Source organism: Martes martes (assembly GCF_963455335.1).
Source record: "Martes martes genome assembly, chromosome: 4".
In the NCBI taxonomy this organism is placed as follows: domain Eukaryota; kingdom Metazoa; phylum Chordata; class Mammalia; order Carnivora; family Mustelidae; genus Martes; species Martes martes.
Window position 1 is genome coordinate 166,515,581 of NC_137891.1, and position 21,677 is coordinate 166,537,257.

The 21,677-nt window shown below is 46.0% G+C and overlaps 1 protein-coding gene across 1 annotated transcript in view; it reads left to right on the top strand.

Moving 5' to 3' along the window:
* Positions 1 to 19,613, top strand: part of CSMD2 (CUB and Sushi multiple domains 2) — a gene marked incomplete at its 5' end in the record, with an annotated part of 593,570 nt that extends 573,957 nt beyond the window's left edge. The window contains 9 exon segments of the mRNA XM_080802687.1: positions 2,197 to 2,308; positions 2,866 to 3,045; positions 10,578 to 10,640; positions 12,267 to 12,428; positions 14,049 to 14,161; positions 15,343 to 15,430; positions 16,835 to 16,973; positions 17,117 to 17,332; positions 19,597 to 19,613. Coding sequence (XP_080658813.1) covers positions 2,197 to 2,308; positions 2,866 to 3,045; positions 10,578 to 10,640; positions 12,267 to 12,428; positions 14,049 to 14,161; positions 15,343 to 15,430; positions 16,835 to 16,973; positions 17,117 to 17,276 — 1,017 coding nt within the window. The 3' untranslated portion in view covers positions 17,277 to 17,332; positions 19,597 to 19,613.
* Between the last annotated feature and the right edge of the window lie 2,064 nt (positions 19,614 to 21,677).

Sequence of the window (21,677 nt, forward strand, 5' to 3'; positions counted from 1 at the left end):
GTAACAAATATTTACTGCCATAAACTTTCCATGTGCTAGGAATGAGGTGGGAACAAGACAGGCTAGGTGCCCACTCTAAGAAGATCTCTGGCTGGGACAATATAACAGGATAACTTCTGAGAGCAGTAAGCCCTACCCACCATCTAACAGCAAGGGGTGTGACAGGGTGGGCTGCTGTTTTAGGGAGAGTGGTGAGGGAGGAGCTTCAAATTGAGCTGTGGCCTCCAGATTGAGAAGAGCCAGCCCTGTGCAGAGTGGGGTGGGCATCCCTGGCAGGGGGAGCGGCCAGTGCAAAGGGGCACCAATGTGGGGGAGCACTTAGCAGCTTGGTGGAGTAGAAAGCAGGCAAGCCAGTGAGTCCAGAGCAGTGTGAGCGGAGGAGGAGATGTAGCTGGGGAGCGAGGCAAGGTTTGAAAACAACTGGGCACCGTCTGTTAAAGTTAAATAGTCACACAGTCTGCAACCCAGAAGCTCCATTCCTGGAAACTAACCCCAGAGAAACCCTTGTATATATTACCGAGATCTGAGAAAAACTGTGAAGTTACCGCAGTGACAATGAATGCAGGACTACATTCCTGTATTGAATACAGATCTACACTACGTGGGTGAATCTTAGAAACGTTATATCAGATGAGAAGGTGGAATGATGCTATTTCTATAAAGATTAAAATTAGGAAGGACTTATGATTAGAAATATATGTGCATGTGTGTGACAGAATTATTTTTTAACAAAGCAAGGAAATTAAAAACACAAAATTCAAGATAGTGGTTACTGCTGACGGGGAGCCGAGGAGCGGGGAACAACGGGGCAGGGAAGGATGCAGAGAGTAACAAGTGTGTTGCTAACATTAATGTGTCCAATTTCTTATAGTAATTCCTTCCCATGTACATTCCATATATTCTTTTGCATGCATCAAATATCAAGTAATAATTTTTTATAAAAGAAAAAGCCATGGGTCAGGTCACCTAGGGCCCTTGAGGCCATGGTAAACATTTGGCTTTTATTCTAAATGTCACAGGAAACCATTTGAAGGGGACTGTGATCCATCATTTGAATGCTGCATAGAGAGTGAATAATGGGGGGTTAGAACGAAGGAACCTGGACAAGTAGGACATTGTTGCTGTGGCTCAGGGAGACAGGCGAGGTAGTGACAGTGACACAGAGAGAAGAGAAGGGGTCAGGGTGGAGTGTGGAGGCAGAAACAAGACAATATGCTGATGGATTGGAGGGAGGGGTCGAAGCAAAGGGAGGAATCAAGACTGCCTTGAAGTTTTTGATCAGCGCACCTGGATGGACAGAGGGGCCATTGCTGAATGAGAGGATGAAATTCCAGAGGAAGTGGAAGGGCCTAGAGGAAGCGAGTGGAAGTCAAGTGTTTCACTTGGCGTTGGAATTTTGCTCCCATAGGTAAAAGGGACATGCGAGTGTTTCCAGCTGGGAAACTGGGACATCGGAGCTGCCGCTTAGGAAGCCACCATGCAGAGGGCAGAGGGAGAGATGGAGCTGGTGGTTGCAGGGGTGTTGCGTGGGACTGTGAGGGCTGGTGGACGCAGGGGTGGGGGGAAGGGACAAATGATCAAGAGGTAGAGATGGTAGCAGGGTGGTGAATCTGCCCAACAGATACTCACTAAGCAAGTGCCAGCTTCTTTGTGGAAGCTCTCTATAAGGAGACAAGTCTCCCTTAATGTGTAGATTCATGGAAGAGACACACACAAGTCATGATTCTGTGTTGGGCAGTGCATCCCATTTTATAAAAGGCTTTCAAATCCAGCACTGCATTTGAGTGTCATGACACTGTGCTGCAGGCATGGTGGGGCTGGTAGTTCCTCATTCTGCATGGGAAGACTTGGGCATCTTTCCCAGCAACTTGTCATTCCCTGAGCAAACATCGAAGCTGGAAGTCAGACCAGGGTCTTCTGATTCTGAGTCAGGCATCTGTCCGCCACAGCAGAGCATGCTCCATCTGAGAAGAGCACTGCTCTGGCTCGGGGCTTGGGTAAGGGCCAGTGGAAGAGGTATAACAGCTGCCTCAAAAGGTAAGTAATATTTAACCAGGCAGAGAAGTGGAAGGAAGTTTCAGGTGGAGGCAAGGGTGTGAGTAGGAGCTGGGTGATGGGAAACTAAGTAGTCAAGTGACAGGGTACGAAGCATCACTCACTAGGAGGGGATGAAGGAAGCTTCCATCCTCCCCACAGGTTGGAAGCACAGTGCTCTTCCGTTGTCAGAAAGGTTACCTGCTTCAGGGTTCCACCACCAGGACCTGCCTCCCCAACCTCACGTGGAGTGGAACCCCGCCCGACTGTGTCCGTGAGTGCAGACTTCCCCTGCACCTTGACAGTTCCTCTCGGCAACACATTACCTCCCCCAGCTGGGCACCCGGATGCTCAAATGCCCTGAATGACAGGGAGCTCATGACTGGGACCAATATTGCTTTCTTTGTAGTCTTTATCCCTTGGGGCCTCATGGAAGACATTTCCACACAAAAGCCTTTCTGATATTTGAAGGCAATTCCTCTGCCTTAGCAAAAAAGAAAGAACTTTCCAGTGGCAGCAAAAACTCACTGTTATAAGGTCACCCCTCATAAAGGATTTCAGGCTTTCGACCATAATCACTCCTCTTTCCCCAGGAAGAGTGCTACAGGCCCCTCAGGGATGACTAAGCCAGGATCCATGTCGTCTCCATCCCAGTCATAAGTCTAGACCTCAACGCTGGGGTTGGGGTGTAGTTTTGGGGAGGGGATGGGAGACATGAAAGGGGCCTAGAGGGGAAAGGAAGGGGATGTTCCATGTAGGAACAGGAATAATCAAAAGGCCTCCTTAAGACCCGAATCTCCCAGGTCCAACACTGTCTTTTCTCTCACCCAGCCCACCACTGCAAGCAGCCAGAGACTCCATCCCACGCCAACGTTGGGGCCCTGGACTTGCCCTCTATGGGCTACACACTCCTCTATTCCTGCCAGGAGGGCTTCTCCCTCAAGGGTGGCTCCGAGCACCGCACATGCAAAGCAGACGGCAGCTGGACAGGCAAACCACCCATCTGCCTGGGTGAGTGCGCCCACTTGGAAAACCTTTCCAGGGTGGGAGGCCAAAGGTGACAGCTGAGCTTGAGTGGAAGACAGCAAAAGAGAAGAAAGGAATATGACCAGGAGCTGGATTCTGTTTCTGAGTTTCTGAGGTATTAGGCCTCCAGGAGATGAAACCAGAGCAGTCCAGAGAGGCACATAGTGAGGCCATCACAAGTTTTATTTTGCTACCTTCTGCCTGGGTATAAAGATTGATTGGTTGGTTGGTGGTTGGTTGCTTGCTTGCTTGATTTGAGAGAGAGAGAGAGAGTGTGTGTGTGTGTGTGTGTGTGTGTGTGTGTGTGCATGCATGCACGGTCTATCTCCCTCTCTCTTTCTCTTATTAAAAAAAAAAGGTAGACTTACCTTAAAAAAATAATTGTTTTGTAGTCTAACATATGATCTGTCCTGGAGAATGTTCTATGTGCACTCGAGTAGAGTTCATCTGATCTACTGTGTAAGTTAGGCCCAGTGTTTCCTTATTTATTTGCTGTCTGGATGATCAATCTGTGGTTGAAAGGAAGGTATTGAAGTCCCCTGCTGTTACTGTGTTTCTATTTCTTGTTTGTTTTTTGTTTTCTTTTGTCCATTCAGCCACTCTCTGTGTTTGGATTAGAGAATTTAGTCCATTTACATTTAAGGTAATTTTTGATAAGTATGGACTTCCTGTTGCCATTTTCTTAATTTTTTTTCTGGCTGTTTTGTAGTTCCTAGTTCCTTTCTTCTTTCCTTACTCTAGTCCTTTGGGATTTGATAAGTTTCTGTAGTGGTATGTTTTGATTCCTTTCTCTTTACCTTTAGTGTATCCACTAAAGGTTTTGTGTTTACCGTGAGGCTTACCTAAAACATCTTATACTTACAACAGTCTTTTTAAATCAAGTAACAACTTGGGGGCCTGGGTAGGTCAGTCAGTTAAGCATCTGACTCTTAGTCTTGGCTCAGATCTTGGCTCAGGTCTTGATCTCAGGGTCATGAGTTCAAGCCCCACACAGGGCTCTGCACTGTGCATGGAGCCTATTTATTTTTGTTTGTTTGTTTTATTTTATTTTATTTTTTCAGTGTTCCAAGATTCATTATTTATTCACCACACCCAGTGCTCCATGCAATACGTGCCCTCCTTAATACCCACCACCAGGTCACCTAACTCCCCACCCACCCTCCCCTCCAAAACCCTCAGTTTGTTTCTTGGAGTCCACAGTCTCTCATGCTTCATCTCCCCCTCCAATTTCCCCCAATTCACTTTTCCTTTCCTTCTCCTAATGTCCTCCATGTTATTCCTTATGTTCCACAAGTAAGTGAAACCACATGATAATTGACTTTCTCTGCTTGACTTATTTCACTCAGCATAATCTCCTCCAGTCCCGTCCATGTTGATACAAAAGTTGGGTATTCATCCTTTCTGATGGAGGCATCATACTCCATTGTATATATGGAGCATATCTTCTTTATCCATTCATCTGTTGAAGGGCATCTTGGCTCTTTCCACAGTTTGGCAATTGTGGTCATTGCTGCTAGGAACATTGGGGTACAGATGGCCCTTCTTTTCACTACATCTGTATCTTTAGGGTAAATACCCAGTAGTGCAATTGCAGGGTCATAGGGTAGCTCTATTTTTAATTTCTTAAGGAATCTCCACACCGTTTTCCAAAGTGGTTGCACCAACTTGCGTCCCCACCAACAGTGTAAGAGAGTTCCCCTTTCTCCACATCCTCTCCAACATTTGTCGTTTCCGGTCCTGTTAATTTTGGCCATTCTAACTGGTATGAGATGGTATCTCAATGTGGCTTTGATTTGAATTTCCCTGATGGCTAATGATGATGAACATTTTTTCATGTGTCTGTTAGCCATTGGTATGTCTTCTTTGGAGAAGTGTCTGTTCATGTCTTCTGCCCATTTTTTGACATGATTATCTGTTTTGTGTTTGTTGAGTTTGAGAAATTCTTTATAGATCTTGGATATCAGTCCTTTGTCTGTACTGTCATTTGCAAATATCTTCTCCCATTCTGTGTGTTGCCTCTTTGTTTTGTTGATTGTTTCCTTTGCTGTGCAGAAGTTTTGATCTTGATGATGTACCAAAAGTTCATTTTCGCTTTTGTTTCCTTTGCCTTTGGAGACATGTCTTGAAAGAAGTTGCTGTGGCCCATGTCGAAGAGGTTACTGCCTATGTTCTCCTCTAAGATTTTGATAGATTCCTGCCTCAAGTTGAGGTCTTTTATCCATTTTGTATTTGTCTTTGTGTATGGTGTAAGAGAATGGTCAAGTTTCATTCTTCTATACATAGCTGTTCAATTTTCCCAGCACCACTTATTGAAGAGACTGTCTATTTTCCACTGGATATTTTTTCCTGCTTTGTCAAAGATTAGTTGACCATAGAGTTGAGAGTCTATATCTGGACTCTACTCTGTTCCACTGGTCTATGTGTTTTTGTGACAGTACCATGCTGTCTTGGTGATCACAGCTTTGTAGTAAAGTTTAAAATCAGGCAACATGATGCCCCCAGTTTTGTTTTTCTTTTTCAGTATTTCCTTAGCAATTCAGGGTCTTTTCTGGTTCCATACAAATTTTAGGATTGTTTGTTCTAGCACTTTGAAAAATGCCAGTGGAATTTTGATTGGGATGGCATTGAAAGTATAGATTTCTCTGGGCAGTATAGACATTTTTTTTTCAAGTTCCAATATGATTTAATGCGACAATGCACAACTGCCACTTTTTCATAAAAACATGTTTAAACTTTTGATACCAACATAGGATCTTTTTTTTTTTTAATTTCTTTTCAGTGTAACAGTATTCATTGTTTTTGCAACACACCCAGTGCTCCATGCAATATGTGCCCTCCCCAATACCCACCACCTGGTTCCCCCAACCTCCCACCCCCCACCCCTTCAAAACCCTCAGGTTGTTTGTCAGTGTCCATAGTCTCTCATGGTTCTCCTTGCCTTCCAATTATAGACATTTTAACAATGTTTCTTATTCCAATACATGAGCATGGGATGCTTTTCCATTTTTTGTGTCTTCTTCAATTTCTTTCATGAGTGTTCTGTAGTTCCTTGAGTACAGATCCTTTACCTCTTTGGTTAGGTTTATTCCCAGGTATCTTATGGTTCTTGGTGCTATAATAAATGGAATCGATTCTCTAATTTCTCTTTCTATGTTTTCATTGTTAGTTTATAAGAAAGCAACTGATTTCTGTGCATTGATTTTGTATCCTGCCACATTACTGAATTGCTGTATGAGTTCCAGTAGTTTGGGAGTAGGGTCATTTGGGTTTTCCGTATAAAGTATCATGTCATCTGTGAAGGGAGAGAGTTTGACTTCCTCTTTGCCAATTTGAATACCTTTTATTTCCTTTTGTTTTCTGATTGCTGTTGCTAGGTCTTCAAGTACTTTGTTGAACAACAGTGGCAAAAGTGGGCATCCTTGTCATGTTCCTGATCTCAAAGGGAAGGCTGTCAGCTTTTCCCCATTGAGAATGATATTTGCTGTGGGTATTTCATAGATAGATTTTATGAAGTTGAAGAATGTTCCCTCTTTCTCTATACTTTGAAGAGTTTTAATCAGGAACGGATGCTGTATTTTGTCAAATGCTTTTTCTGCATCAATTGAGAGGACTATGTGGTTCTTCTCTCTTCTCTTATTGATTTGTTCTATCACATTGATTGATTTGCGAATGTTGAACCACCCTTACATCCCAGGGATAAATCCACCTGGTCATGGTGGATAATCTTTTTATTCTACTGTTGGATCCTATTAGCTAGGATCTTGTTGAGAATCTTGGCATCCATATTCATCACAGATATTGGTCTGAAATTCTCCTTTTTGATGGGGTCTTTGCATGGAGCTTATTTAAAAAGTAAATTAAATAAATGTATAAGCAAATAAATAAAGCAAATAACAATTTAATTTGAATGCATAAAAAGCCCTACATTTTTAGACTCCCTTCCTACATTTTTTGTTTTTGATGTCATAGTGGACATCTTTTTATGCCATATATTCATTAACAAATTATTACAGTTCTAGTTTTGAGTTTTTTGGATTTTTTTTAAGTAAGCTTCACACCCAGCATGGACCCCAATTTGAGGCTTGAACTCATCACCCTAAGATCAAGACCTGAGCTGAGATCAAGAGTCAGATGTTTAACCAACTGAGCCACACAGGTGCCCCTGCAGTTGTAGTTATTTTTAACACTTTTGTCTTTTAATCTTTATACTAGAGTTCTAACTTATTCACCCACCGCAGTTACAATATTAGAGTATTCTGAATTTAACCATCTATTTATCTATATCAGAGAGTTTTATAGTTTCCTACGCTTTTATATTTAGATCCTTTCTTCTACTTGAACTCCTGCTGTTGAACCATGTGTAACTGTACATTCAGTGTGTCCATAGCAGGAGGGGAATTTAGGAGCCTCCTATGTCACCATCTTCGTCCAGAGTCTCTTCAAGAGTCCTTTATATATATAGAATATAAGACTCTTATCAGATACAAGATTTGCACATATTTTCTCCTATTTTATGAGTTGTCTTTCACTTTCTTTTCTTAAAATTTGTAAGTACTTTCTCCTTTATTTCACTCATCACTGGAAATGAAATTAGACTGTCACATTTCAAGCTCCATTTTAACACAGCCCTGTGTTAAATTTCTTTTTTTTTTAAATGAAGTTTTTTTTTACAGCCTTATTGAGATATAATTAATATATAAAAATGCACATTATTTAATATATACAACTTGATGAATTCAGATCTTTTCACCTTCTTTCAGTGTCCTTTTAAGCACAAATGTCTTTAATTTTAATGAACCCCAATTTATCTATATTTTCTTTGTTCATGGTTTCATATCATACCTAAGAAACCATTGCCAAATCCAAGGTCATGAAAACTTACGTCTATTTTTTTTTCTAAGAGTTTTACAGTTTTAACTCTTATATTTAGGTCTTTGTTTATTTTGTGGGGTTTTTTGTGGGGGGCAGAGTAGTCATTTGGAGTCCAAATTCATTCCTTTGCATGTGGATATCCAGTTGTCCCAGCTCCACTTATTGGAAAGACTGTTCTTCACTATTCTTCTCTGAATTGTCTTAGCACCCTTGTCAAAGATCATTTGACCATAAATATGTGAGCTCATATCTGGATCCTCAGTTTTATCCATTGATCTGTATAACTGCCTCTATGATATCACCACCATTCTGATTACAATAGCTTTGTAATAAGTTTTGAAGTTGAGAAGTGTACATCCTCGGTTTTGTTCTTCTTTTTCAAGATTGTTTTGGCTCTTCTGATCCCCTTTTACTTCTATATGAATTTTAGGATTGGATTGTGAAATTCTGCAAAACAGACAGCTGGGATTTTGACAGGAATTGCGGTAAATGTGTAGGTCAGATTGGGGAGTGTTGCCATCTGAACAGTATTAAGTCTTCCAATTCATGAGCATGGGATGTCTTTCCATCTATTTAGATCTTTAATTCCTTCTAACAATGTTTTATCATTTTCATTATACACGTCTTGCGCTTCCTTGGTCACATTTAGTCTTAAGTATTTTATTGTTTTTGATGTTATTATATACCTGTATATAAAAGTACAAAATGCTCTAGATGCAGTTGAATTTCAATTCGACCCCTTACTGTGTGATCTTTGGCAAGCCTCTTCACTTCTCTGCCTCTTAACGAGTTTCTCTTCTATAAAATGGAGATAGTACTCTGTACCTCACAGTTTTGAGAGCAGAAGTAAATGAAATAATGTGAATAACCTGGCCTAGCACAGCTTCTGGCCCGTAAGCTTTCTCCCTCCTACTCCCTTTATCTTATAAAACCTAAGACAATAAAGACATTTTCTTCATAAAAGTACTTTGACTGAGTCAGTGTGGAAAATTTCTCCACATCCTTCTGTATAATAGCTGCCCTGTGAAGTCAGAAGGGCTGTGCTCAAAATCAAGCCTCCTCAAGGAGATAGTAGGGAGAGTCTGCCCTTCCTTGAGGCAGATATTTCTGTTGTTTCTGTACCAAAGAAGAAAAGACATTAACACTGGCTAACTGTGACCTTCATGTTCATAACCTCATTTATTCAGTGTAGACATGTGAGATATGTTTCAGTATTTTCCCACATTTCCAGTGAGGAGATGGAGACTCTGAGGGGTAAAGTGACCAGTCAAGGTCACACATCATGAAGTAGCTGCTGGGACCTGAACCTGCTGTGTCTGACTCAGGCCCAGGCTTCTGACTTTGCCTGTGAGGTCTTCTCACCTTTTTTGCTCCCCACACACAAGTGCACTACTGAATTCAGCTGTAGACTGATGCATATAGAAACTGCTGTGAAGGGGGTGACAGCCTCAGGCATGGGCAGGTACTAGTAGTCTCCATAACCTTTTATGATCTCTGAAATTGCTTAGAGAATCGTCAGCGAGCCAGGGGTGAAAGTAATGGTGGAAGTACTGATCAGAAGGAGGCCCAAGGCCAGGGCCCAGATGTTCAGGCTGTAGGTGGCGGAGACATAGGCCAGGGCCCCAGTCACGTCACCTGCCACCTTCACTCCCTTAGGCTTCACAGAGTAGGCGAATGCAAGGAAGCCCAGACTGTGTTGAGCAGGGACTGGATGATGTGATCGGACATGGAGGTCTTGCTGTGGGTGTTGATCGTGGGGGTCGCCAGAGGAGCCAAGCCTTGGGGCACCCCAAGTGCAGCCCCCTCGTGCTCCTCCTTGAGCATCTCTTATGCTGGGAGCTATGCTGGTGTGGATGGCCAGAGAAGCAGCACTGGGAATTGTGGTTCATAGTGCAAGACAGAGCAATTGTTTCGGGCTTGAGTCTTAATATCATCACACTGAGGGAAGGGAGCATACCACTCAAAGCCCCACCAGGCCTCAAAGAGTTCGCTTTTGATTGGTGGAAGGTCCTCCTTCATGCCAGGCATCTGGGAGGAAAGCAGAGTCCGGGACAGGGCTTTTCAACCTAGGGTTATCAATAGGGGATGTTCCACAGATCTAGGTACAATGTTGGCAAAATAGCTTTATTTCCCTTTACCTCTTGCTGAAATTTAGCACTTGCTTTAATTTAAAATGTAAACCAAAACCCATAGTAGTGTTAATGATACTTGTGGCTTTGTCACCAGTAAAATATTGCAAAGATTTTCATACTATATTACAGTTGTTACTGACATCATGAAATATTGCTTATATTTCTGACTACTTCAAGGATATGGTAGTGACTGAACCTGCTTCTATATTCTGTTATTTAATGCAGTGATAAAGGATCACATATCTACCTGCATTCTAATTCTTTGTTTAAAATATCAATGACTATAATTAATAAAATGGATTTCCTTTTAACTCATTATGCTTTATTTTCCCAAGAGCAGTCCATAGCATCTATCAGACCATCAAAGTATCCACTCCCCCATCTAACAGGATAAATCCAAAACAAGATCTCAGAGAGCCCACTGACCTAGTGTCAGAGAAGTGGCCATTATTTTTCCAGTGGAGTGTAGACCAGAGGCTAAACCTGTGTTGTTCTATTCTCTTTCCCCAGCAGAGGTCCGGCCTAGTGGGAGACCCATCAACACTGCCCGGGAGCCACCACTCACCCAAGCTTCTGGTAGGTATGGTCCAGATCTTCGGCTCAAGAAACTGGTGTTGATTCCTTTACCTAGTCACCCAGAAACACGCACATGAATTTCCGAGTACTCAGCGAAAGGGTGTGAAAACTGTCTACAGAGCCAAACAGATCCCCCTACCCACTACCCTCCCCTGACAAACTTCAGGAGGAAGTGAGCCTGAGGGAAACAGAAACCTCATCCAGAAGAGGCCAAAGCCTTCCAGAAACACAACCAGAGCTCTGAGCTCTGGAACCATTGATTACCACAAACCACTCCCCCACCACCTCAGCACAGGACTGGCCCATGTGTAGTCATACAGATACAGAGATCCAAGTCCTGCCCAGGGAACTTCCTGGAAATGGTTACTTTTTTAACACAGGTATTGTTTCTTTCAAAGGGCGATGTCCAGAACTGGACACATAACTATAGGTGTGGCCCGACCAATGCAAAATTATTATAGACTATCGTATCTTTTTTTTTTTTTTTTGGTCTGGCTTATTTTATTTAACAGAATATTTTCAAAGTTCATCCACATTGTACCATGTATTAATACACTATTTTTCTTTTTTTATTTTATTTTTTTAGTGTTCCAAGATTCGTTGTTTATGCACCACACCCAGGGCTCCATGCAATACGTGCCCTCCTTAATACCCATCACCAGGCTCACTCATCCCCCCACCCCCTTCCCTCCAAAACCCTCAGTTTGTTTCTTGGAGTGGTTCATCTCCCCCTCCAATTTCCCCCAATTCACTTTTCCTTTCCTTCTCCTAATGTCCTCCATGTTATTCCTTGTGTTCCAAAAGTAAGTGAAACCATATAATAATTGACTTTCTCTGCATGACTTATTTCACTCAGCATAATCTCCTCCAGTCCCGTCCATGTTGATACAAAAGTTGGATAATCACCCTTTCTGATCGAGGCATAATACTCCATTTTATATATGGACCATATCTTCTTTATCTATTCGTCTGCTGAAGGGCATCTTGGCTCTTTCCACAGTTTGGTGACCATGGCCATTGCTGCTATGAACATTAGAGTACAGGTGGCCCTTCTTTTTACTACATCTGTATCTTTGGGGTAAATACCCAGTAGTGTAATTGTAGGGTCATAGGGTAGCTCTATTTTTAATTTTTTGAGGAATCTCCACACTGTTCTTCAAAGTGGTTGCACCAACTTGCATCCCCACCAACAGTGTAAAAGGGTTCCCCTTTCTCCACATCCTCTCCAACACTTGTTGTGTGCTGTCTTGTTGATTTGGGCCATTCTAACTGGTGTAAGTTGGTATCTCAATGTGGCTTTGATTTGAATTCCCCTGATGGCTAATGATGAACATTTTTTCATGTGTCTGTTAGCCATTTGTATGTCTTCTTTGGAGAAGTTAGTCTATGATATACTTTTTTGAACTTTATACTTTTACTTGCCACATTAGCATGTGTGTTATATAAGAAGGAAACCAGAGTTGGCATCATACTCTGCTCAAGTTCCATTCTGGATCACAAGAGGACCAGAGCACTCCACCATCCTCTCCCATGTTAGGCTTTGGAGAAAACAATCTCAGTGAGTGAACTGGGATCAGCCACCAGGTGGCCTCAGTCCCTCTCACATCTGTTTCTCAATTCCTCTAGTTCCTGGGGATGTTTTTGCCAAGAACTCCCTATGGAAAGGGGCCTATGAGTACCAGGGGAAGAAGCAGCCAGCCATGCTCAGAGTGACTGGCTTCCAGGTTGTCAACAGCAAGGTCAACGCCACCATGATTGACCACAGTGGTGTGGAGGTGCACTTGGCTGGTAAGGAGCAGGCCACCCCTGTAAAAGCCTGGGTGTGGTAGGGGTGGGCGGGCACACGCCCTCTACAAGGACAAGTCATTGCATCCTCATGTCCTGGGGGGACTAGTCTGATGGGCTGGAGAAGGAGAAACTGTCTGCTCATCTTTGTCTCCATGACAAAATCACCAGGGACTAAAAGGAAGTATTTAGATGACAAACATTAATAACTTGAATTGAAGAGGACTCTTAAGTAAAGAGAAAAGAGACCAAAATCCCTAAAACTGAACCAAAAATAGGGACAGAGAATTCCCAGAAAACAAAATACAGTCAATAAACAAAAGAAAAAATGTTTTTCAGTAGTAATAAAAAAAATTCAAAGTAAACAGAAAATGTCATTTTCCACTTATCCAACTAAGATTTTTTTTTTAAAGTGGTAAATGTTAGTGCTGGTCAAGGTCCAATGAAGACACTGATGCAGTTTATGTTAAAATCTTTGAAAATTATTGAACCCGCTAATTATTTTTCTAAGAATTTTTATCATAAAACATAGCTATGGAGAGAGTCAAACATTCCTGAATAAAGGATGTTCACATTAAAGAGCTATCTGTATTACATAAAAACCACAAAGAGAAAATTGTCCAAAAATAATAAAATGGACATTTACTTGTAATACATCTGATAGATAAAATAGTATGCTAGTTTGGGGGCAAATGGACCTACCCTAGTGCATTTATAATGTGACTCCAGTTTTTAAAGGAAAAATTGTATTCATAAGAAAGAAAACAGGGGGGCACCTGGGTAGTCAGTTAAGTGTCTGCCTTCTGCTCAGGTCAAGATCCCACTGGCACCCTGCTCTGCGGGGCGTCCGCTTCTCCCTCTCCCTCTGCAGCATCTCCCACGTGTACACTCTCTCCTGCTCTCTCCCTCTCATATAAATAAAATCTTAAAAAGAGAAAGAAAATTGGAAATAATTGTACCAACAGGTTAACAGGGGCTATTTCTTAGTGATATCAGAAATGATTTGTTTTTTCTCCCCACATCTCTGCATTTTCCACAATTTCTTTGATTTTCAATCTTTTTATAATCAGAAAAACTTAATCTCTCAGAAAAACATTTCTGGAAAAGATGGACAGGTAAAGGAATGCATGAGTGAATGGATGTGGACATTAACACACAGCCCACACACAATCATATCCACGCATTCGTGCGAGCGCGTGCACACATACCACCGAACAGTTGGGTTCGCTCATTTGCTATAAGGCAGAGTCGTGAAGACATTCACAGAAGCCCACATACATGCCTCATGCAATCCTGCACTCACGAAATCGTAAGGCATATTCCTACGTTCACGGACACATTAACATATGCAAAATCATATTCACTTTATTCTGACATGTGCATGTATTAGTAGGGTCACAAACACAGGTCAGCAATCCAGTTGTCGATAACACACATGCGCACACTCTGTGTATCCTCACGATCAGCCCACACAAACTCACAGGTAACACTATACATACCTCCGGGCGGTAGTGCATGCCATGTTTACATCAACATCAACACGTGAAATCCCATGTACACGCAGATTTGAGCTTGGGTGTTTTTCCAGATCTTTCCTGTACTCTCTGAATTTCCTTTTCCCAGGAATTTACAAGAAAGAAGATTTCCATCTCCTGCTCCAGGTTTACCAGATTACAGGGCCTGTGGAGATCTTTGTGAACAAGTTCAAAGATGATCACTGGGCTTTAGATGGGCATGTAAGTGCTACAGAATCTCAGTCCTTGACCTTCCCATGCCCTTGCTCCATCCCTGAGTCCCAGATCACAGGCAGGGAATCGAGGAGAGAGATGGAGATGCGTAGGATCAACATGGAAACTTAGGAGGGTGTTTTGGGGGCCAGGACTGGAATCAAGGGAGTCCTCATCTGCTAGTGAAATAGGTAAAGGAAAAGATAGGAGGCCAGGAGGCTGAGTGTCCAGTGGGCCAACACATCTGAGTGATATGGAGTAGGGTCTGGTGTTTGAGCAGAAAGCAAGGAACTAGAACAGCCGTGTAAGAGTGAATTCAAGCAAGCAGGAGGTAATGGTGTGGTGCTGGGATATGGGAGAATGTCCCAGATGACTACTTCAAATAACCACTCACAATGGAGGATGTGGGTTCCAGATGACTTAGCACAGCTGGTGAGACCAGAACATGGAGGAGGAGAGGCGGCTTTCTTGCCTTCCCTTGTGGGAAAAGCCTTACTGCATTCTAGGGCATTCTTAAGGGAGAAGGCAGATCCACAATGATGTACTCTGCCAGTACCTTCCAATCTCACATGGGTCGGGGGGTGGATTTCAGCATCATGTCACTTGTCACACCTGTGGCTCCCGGTCTCAGATTGTTGATGCTGGACATGGAAGGGTAGGAAGGAGGGAGAGGTTGTGGGGCCAGAGTAGCAGAGAGCTGAGAAGTCAGGGTGCATCTGCAGGGACAAGACAGATGAGCCGAGAAGACTCAGATGCCCAGCTACCTCCTGAAATTAGTAGCTATTTGAACTGTGATGAACCATCCAAAGTTCCTTAAGTCTGTCGGGTACGCTTTAATCACGGCTCAGTGGTTCCAGGGGCTGTTGGCAGTCATTTTCATCACAGTGATAATGGCAAGCAGTTCTCTAGGCTCAGAAGTGGTCTAAGTGCCTTCTGTGCGTGAATGGGCACAGGCCTTGCTGCCACCCCGCGCACGGGCACCTTTGTTACTCCTGCCTGACAAATGAGAGGCCCACACAGTTTAAGTGATGGGACCAGTAGCTGAGGAAGCCCCTTCCCACCTCCTAGAAACCCACACCACCTCCACACCGCAGTCCCGGCGACTTCAGAGTCTGAGAGTGCACGCCAAGAGGACATGTGGCTCGGCCTGACGTGCCCTTATCTCACGGGCTCTGCTCTCACCTTCGCAGGTCTCCTCAGAGTCCCCTGGAGGCACATTCATCTACCAAGGCTCAGTCAAGGGCCAAGGCTTTGGGCAGTTCGGCTTTCAAAGACTTGGTAACTAGCATCTGCCCCGGGAAGGGAAACACTTGTATCCTGGTGGGGGGGGTGGGGGGAGTGTAGAAGAGCGAAGTTCAACAGCCAAATCCAGGGGTTCGTAACCATCTGGGGGTTGTGGCCGCCTTTGAGATTTTGATAAATACTGTGGAGTATGTCCCCGGAAACAAGCACATATGCATAATAGCCTCAACCTTTGCCACACAGTCTCCTGGCCAGGCCTGGAGTTGAGAGCCCCAGCTTAAGGGACACTAGATCTTAAATACAGCCCCCAGCAACACCAGCCAGCCAGCCCTTGGGCACCACCCAGACACCCGAAGCATGCAGATGTGGGGTTCTCCGGGGTGCATGTACTCACAGTGGCCTTCCCTCCCCGAGCAGTCTGGAAAGCTGGTTCTCCCCTGGCATCTTTACCCAGTCTGCTACCGTCATCGACATTTAGTCTCCTTCCTTCAGAGATTCCCCTTGACCCAGAGCCTCAGACCCTGGTGGGGGGAGGGCCCCTGGTTTCTCCGAGGTGGTGGGAGGGGAGACAGGAGGCAGTCATGGGCGCTCAAGAGCCAGCTTTATGTACCCAGGTGCTGACACCACCATGCCCACAGGCCCTGCCTGCTCTTCCTCACAGCTCGGACCTTCCGGAAGCTTCTCCTTGCCTTAGCGGAAATCCACTTCCCTGTCATTCCCACTCTCCTCCGCTAGGGGAGTTCTTAGCTCGCCCTTGTGAGGAGCAAGTGAGATCTCTTCCCTAGAGCAGCCCTTCAAGTTCCTGCAGACAGTTCCCCTGCCCCTCGGCCTGACACACCAGCGAGAACTCAGAAGCTGGAGTTCTCGTTCTGGCTTCGCAACTGACTCCCTGTCCCCCGGGACAGAACTGTCCCCTCCTGGAGCCTCCACCCCGGGTGAGGGGGGCCACTTAGCATTTGTCCCTGTGCCCCTTGGAGCCCTCCCAGCCTTGTGCCAGGAGGGCCACAGCAGAGGAGGGGAGACCCACCTGAGGTGGCTCCCACCTCCTCCTCCACACCACCCACGCAGGCCCACCCCACCCCCCCACCTGTTCTATATTTTGGCTTTCTCATAAGGTTTTACCCAGTAAGAGGCTTCTATGGCCAAAAGAAGTTTCAAAACTTGTGAAGGCAGCACCCTTTGAAGATTTTATCATGTGATGTGGCTTTAGGTTCTCCCGCAGGCTGGCCTCCCTGGGACAGAACACGGTCCTCTGCCTATGACCTGACCAGCATGTTTGGGGCATCTTCTGCCTGGGACAGGCAGCGTGTGGCAGGAGGCAGCTGGCATGTCTGGGCTGTGGGGGATGACCTCCCTATCCACTGCCACACCGGCCCTGGGGGCTGTCTTCTCACATATCTGTGCTCTGTGACCTAAGCTTTCTGCTCTGTGACTTTGCAGACCTCAGGCTGCTGGAGTCCGACCCCGAGTCCATCGGCCGCCACTTTGCTTCCAACAGCAGCTCGGTGGCGGCCGCGATCCTGGTGCCTTTCATTGCCCTCATCATCGCGGGCTTCGTGCTGTATCTGTACAAGCACAGGTACCTGAGGGAGGGCGGGGGCCCCAGCGCACAGCCTTCCCGCGGCCTTCTGCATGGAGGACGCAACGTCCCGTGCCCTCGCTACCCCCCTTCAGACCCTGACTTTGTCTCTCTGTCTTGGTCACTCACTCTCTCATTCCCAGGAGAAGACCCAAAGTTCCGTTCAATGGCTATGCTGGCCATGAGAACACAAACGTTCGGGCCACCTTCGAGAACCCGATGTACGACCGCAACATCCAGCCCACAGACATCATGGCCACTGAGGCGGAGTTCACAGTCAGCACAGTGTGTACCGCGGTATAGCCTCCAGGCCTGGCTGCCACCGCCACCGCCACCGAGAGCCCCGCCTCCGGCAGCCGGTGAGGAGAGAGTGGGTGGCAGACACGCATGCGCACGGGGACACCCTGGCCTACAGACCTGAGGGCGGGGAGTTGGGGAGCAGGGCCATGCACCCATAAGACTGTGTGCCAGACACCGGGCTGGGGATGGCCCCCCTGTAAGGTGGCTCCTGCTGTTGTCCCCATTCATGGGAAAACTGAGGTACAGGAAAAGGAATGAACCCGACCAAGATCACACAGCTGGTAAGTAGCAGGGGCAGAATCCAGTCCCAGTCCCAGGCAGGCTGACTCCAGAGGCGGTGCTCTTCTTAGCCTCTGGGCGTGGCAGAATACCCAAGTAGAACGTGCCAGCCAGGGCTCGCCGGAGAGAGGTGCCTGTGTGGATACACAATACATGCATCACATAGACACACAATATACACATAGACATCTCCACACAGACGTCTGCATACCTACATCCACACGGGAGGATGTGTGCGTGTGTGCATATACCCATCCATAGATGGACACATATGTGTATGTATGTATTGTATGTATACATGGAGACAGACGTGGGGGGAGAGATTTAGTTTAAGGATTTGGTTCACATGATTGTGGGGCTAGAAAGTCTGAAGTCCACAAGGCAGGCCTGCAAGCTAGATATTCCATCAGGGGTTGATTTCTTCTGGATCCAAAGGCCATCTGTAGGCAGAATTCCTTTCTCTTCAGGGACCTCAATCTTTTCTCTCAGGCCTTCCACTGATTGGATGAGGCCCACCTCTGTGGGGTGGGTAATCTGCTTTACTCAAAATCTACTGATTTAAGGGTTAACGCCTCTAAAAAATTCCTTCACAACAACATCTAGACCTGTGTTTGACCAAAAAACTAGTGTTTGACCAGAGCCTTATTGAGTTGACATGTCGAATTAGCCATCACCTAGAGCATAATGGATGGTTGACACAACCCCTGCCTGTTTCCAGTTCTCCCCGCCCTTCTTTGAGCCCAGTTTCTCCTCTAAATTATTTCTCTGGCTTAAATCTGAACTTAAAGTTGTAGGCATTAAGATAAATTATACATAAAGAGATAAAAATTATTTTCAGAATATACAAAGGCAACCATTGAACACAAATAATTAACTTACCAAGTTTTTTCACATCCTTTAATACCTGTCTGAAACAAACATTTAAAGAAGGAGAAATTATTCCAGAATTCCATACTTAGTTCAGAGGTTTCCATCTTTATGATCCCTATGTACTTTTTCCTACTCAGAACTCCTACAAATAGAAAGCAAAAAGGAAAAAAGATAATCCCCTCTGATGACATAAATCAGGCCTTATGGGTGACCCGTAATGACTCTGAACCTGGAGTTCCCGAATTACCGAACAGTGTAAGAGAGAAATCAGAATGTCCCCTGATCTGTGTAACCCCCCCTCCCCAGCCGCCGTTCCCCATCTCAGGCGCCAGTGGGTCCCCACACCTGTGCACAATGTAGCAGCTCCGGGTCATGTGCTGCTGGCGGCTCCAAATCTAAGTAGCCCCCAGTGTCATCCCTCATCAGGGCTCTGGAATATTCCAACCATGCCACAGGTCCCCAGCACGGCTTTTCTGGAGAGGGGCACACCATGCTCTGCCCAGAGCAGGAGCACAGCAAAAACACAGAGAAAGTGTTTCTTGGCATGTGTGAAGAACCACCCTGAACACACACACACGTTTAAAATGAATAATTAGGTGATGATTCAAATGAGGCCTAACAAGAACAGCTGAAACCAAAGTAGGAAAATCATGGAGACCTGTGGGGTCAGGGAGTCAGGGGGCAGGCCCGTGGTATGGCTCTCATGGGCCTTTTCCTCCATTAAAAAATAAAAATAACATTAAACATGATAGTTGACAACTGTGTTGTTATAAAGATGACTATAATCCAGTCTGGACACATTACTGTATGCCCATTATTATTGTATTCATATTTTTTCCTCCCAATTTTGAAAGAAATTAAAATTAAACCATTTTCCTGCACCCCTGAAAGCATGGTGGCCCCTGAGCACTGGGTCTCTTGTGCCTAATGGGGAAGTCAATACTGCAAGGGAAAAAAAGAATATTAGGAGAATGTGTGTCCTGCGGTGTATGTTCCCCCACTACACCCTGTCCTCAGCTCAGGGAGATCAGAGATCGAGTCTGCTAATTTACTTCTTTCCCCTTTATCCCTTTTTGCCTTGCCTCTTTTCTTTCACTTGCTTCTGCTCCCTGTCCCACCCCACCCTGCCTCTCCTGTCTACAATCTCGGGTGTGATCTGTCCCCCATTCTCCAGGGGACAGGCAGTCACCCCCTGAGCACAGTGCCCGGTGCCCATCTTCGTCCGTCTCTCTGCCTGTGTCTGCTACTGCTGGGACTCGGGCCCTCGCCCCGCCACCATCTGCACCCGCCACCCCGGAGAAGACTCCCCCTGGGCCCCGACGGGGGGGCTGCAGACGGATGAAGGAAGCTTACGGATTTAAAATAGCAAAGCGTCCTGTGGGTGTGCCCGTGTGTGTATGGGCCTGAGCACACACAAACACGCACGCCTGTCCTTCATTTGAGTCCTATGGAAGAGAACAACGAAGCTTAAGAAAGAGAAACGTGTATGAAAGATGCCCCATGTCCTGCTCCCCACAAACATGGAGAAGAGGTGAAGGGAGGACGCTCCGTCCACACCGAAACCAACACGCCCTGCCTGCCCCATGTGTGAGGACACAGTCAAGGTGTTAGCCTGTGGCCAGCATGCAGAAACCAGCTGTCTGCCCATGGACGTTCTCATCGGCAGGGTGACAGCAAGGAGGACCCCAAGGGCAGAAAAACATCTGAAGAAGTACATTAGAAAGCAGTTTATTTTTTCCAACAGAATTTTATTGAGTTCTAATCCCAGGGAGTTAAAAAGTCATTTTGGATCTGGGGCAGCAGTGGGAACGAAGGGTGAGTTGGGGGAGGGATGGCAGGAATCTGGCATTGATTCCAAGGTCAAGTCTGGCTGTCGACTGACAAGGAGAAAAGAAGGAAGTCAGTGGCCTGGACAGAGGCAGCCAAGTCTGCAGGCTTCTGGAAGGGGCCGGTACAGGAGAGCAAGCCGAGCCCCATGTCCAAAAAGTAATAGCTGCCACATGTTAAGTTTCTTCTCTGTGCCTGACACTTTGGGTGTATCATTTCTAGACCTTACAACACCCAAAATATAGGATTATTATTCTTGTCTTGTAAATGAGAAAACAAAAGCCTGGAAAGGTTGAAGAGACATAAGCCACTCAGTAAGCATGCAGTCAGGATGCCAGCCCAGGTGGGTCTGACTCCAAAGTCCGCGACCCCAGCTGTCAGACGCCCAGGTCTAACGGGGCACCAGATACGGGGGGGAGTAGGTACATCTCCGTGGCAGAACTGTGGCCAGGGCTGGTGGGCCAGGCAGGGGACCTGTGTGTCCTCGCTGGGCTCTGTTCTCTCCAGCTGGGCAGTGTCAGGGAAAGGACCCGGAACCCAGGCCTCCTGGAGCCAGTGCTGGCCCCCGGTCCCTGGCAGCCCCTCGCTGCAGCAGACAGAGGACCTGAGCGCTCCTGAACCAAAAGAATGCACTGAATGAAAGTCACATGCTCTCCAGTTCCTTGCAAGTAGACTTGATTCATTTTGAGTTCCATCGTGCTTGGGTCATTACTGAATTCCATATACGTATTGTTGGGACACTAACAAGTTTAGGGATCAAACGGTGGCATTTAGAGCCATTTTCTCTGTCCTTGGGAAGGCTCCCCTGGGCTTAAGCACCTGTGCACGTGTGACATGCTGGCCTAAGATATTCATATCACAGAAGTGAAATAACGAATAGAAACATAAGGAAGTGGAGTGGCAGGGACACCCGGTTCTTAAGCAAATGAAGTGATCTGTCAAATGTTAAGAGGGGCTAGAGTACAGTGAGAGGTGGTCAGTTTCCAGCAGATGGGACTGGGGCCCCCAGGGGCAGGAGCCCACGGCCGCCCACATCTGGTCTGGGTCACCGCATTGCTGGGTTTGGCGGGAGGGGACCCACCCAGACATACACACTCACGCGCTCATCTCTCTCTTTCCCTGGAAACAAATGCAGGAAGTTCTCTGGCTGCTTCCCTTCCCCACCCTTTGCTCCTCTCAGACCACACAGTGGACTCCTCCTGCAGCCCTGCCTCCGTCCCCTCCCCTGTGTCCCCTTGTGGGGTCCCAGGAGACGCCCAAGGAGTACATGCCAGTGGGGCGCCCAGTCTGCCATGCATCACCTGTGCCCACCTCTGGCATTTTCACACCACCTCCAGAGGCTTGGAAGGAACCGGGGCAAACTAGGCCTTTCACTCTCCGTCCACACCATATACCCACCATCATCCCATGAGGGGAAAAAAAAAAGTA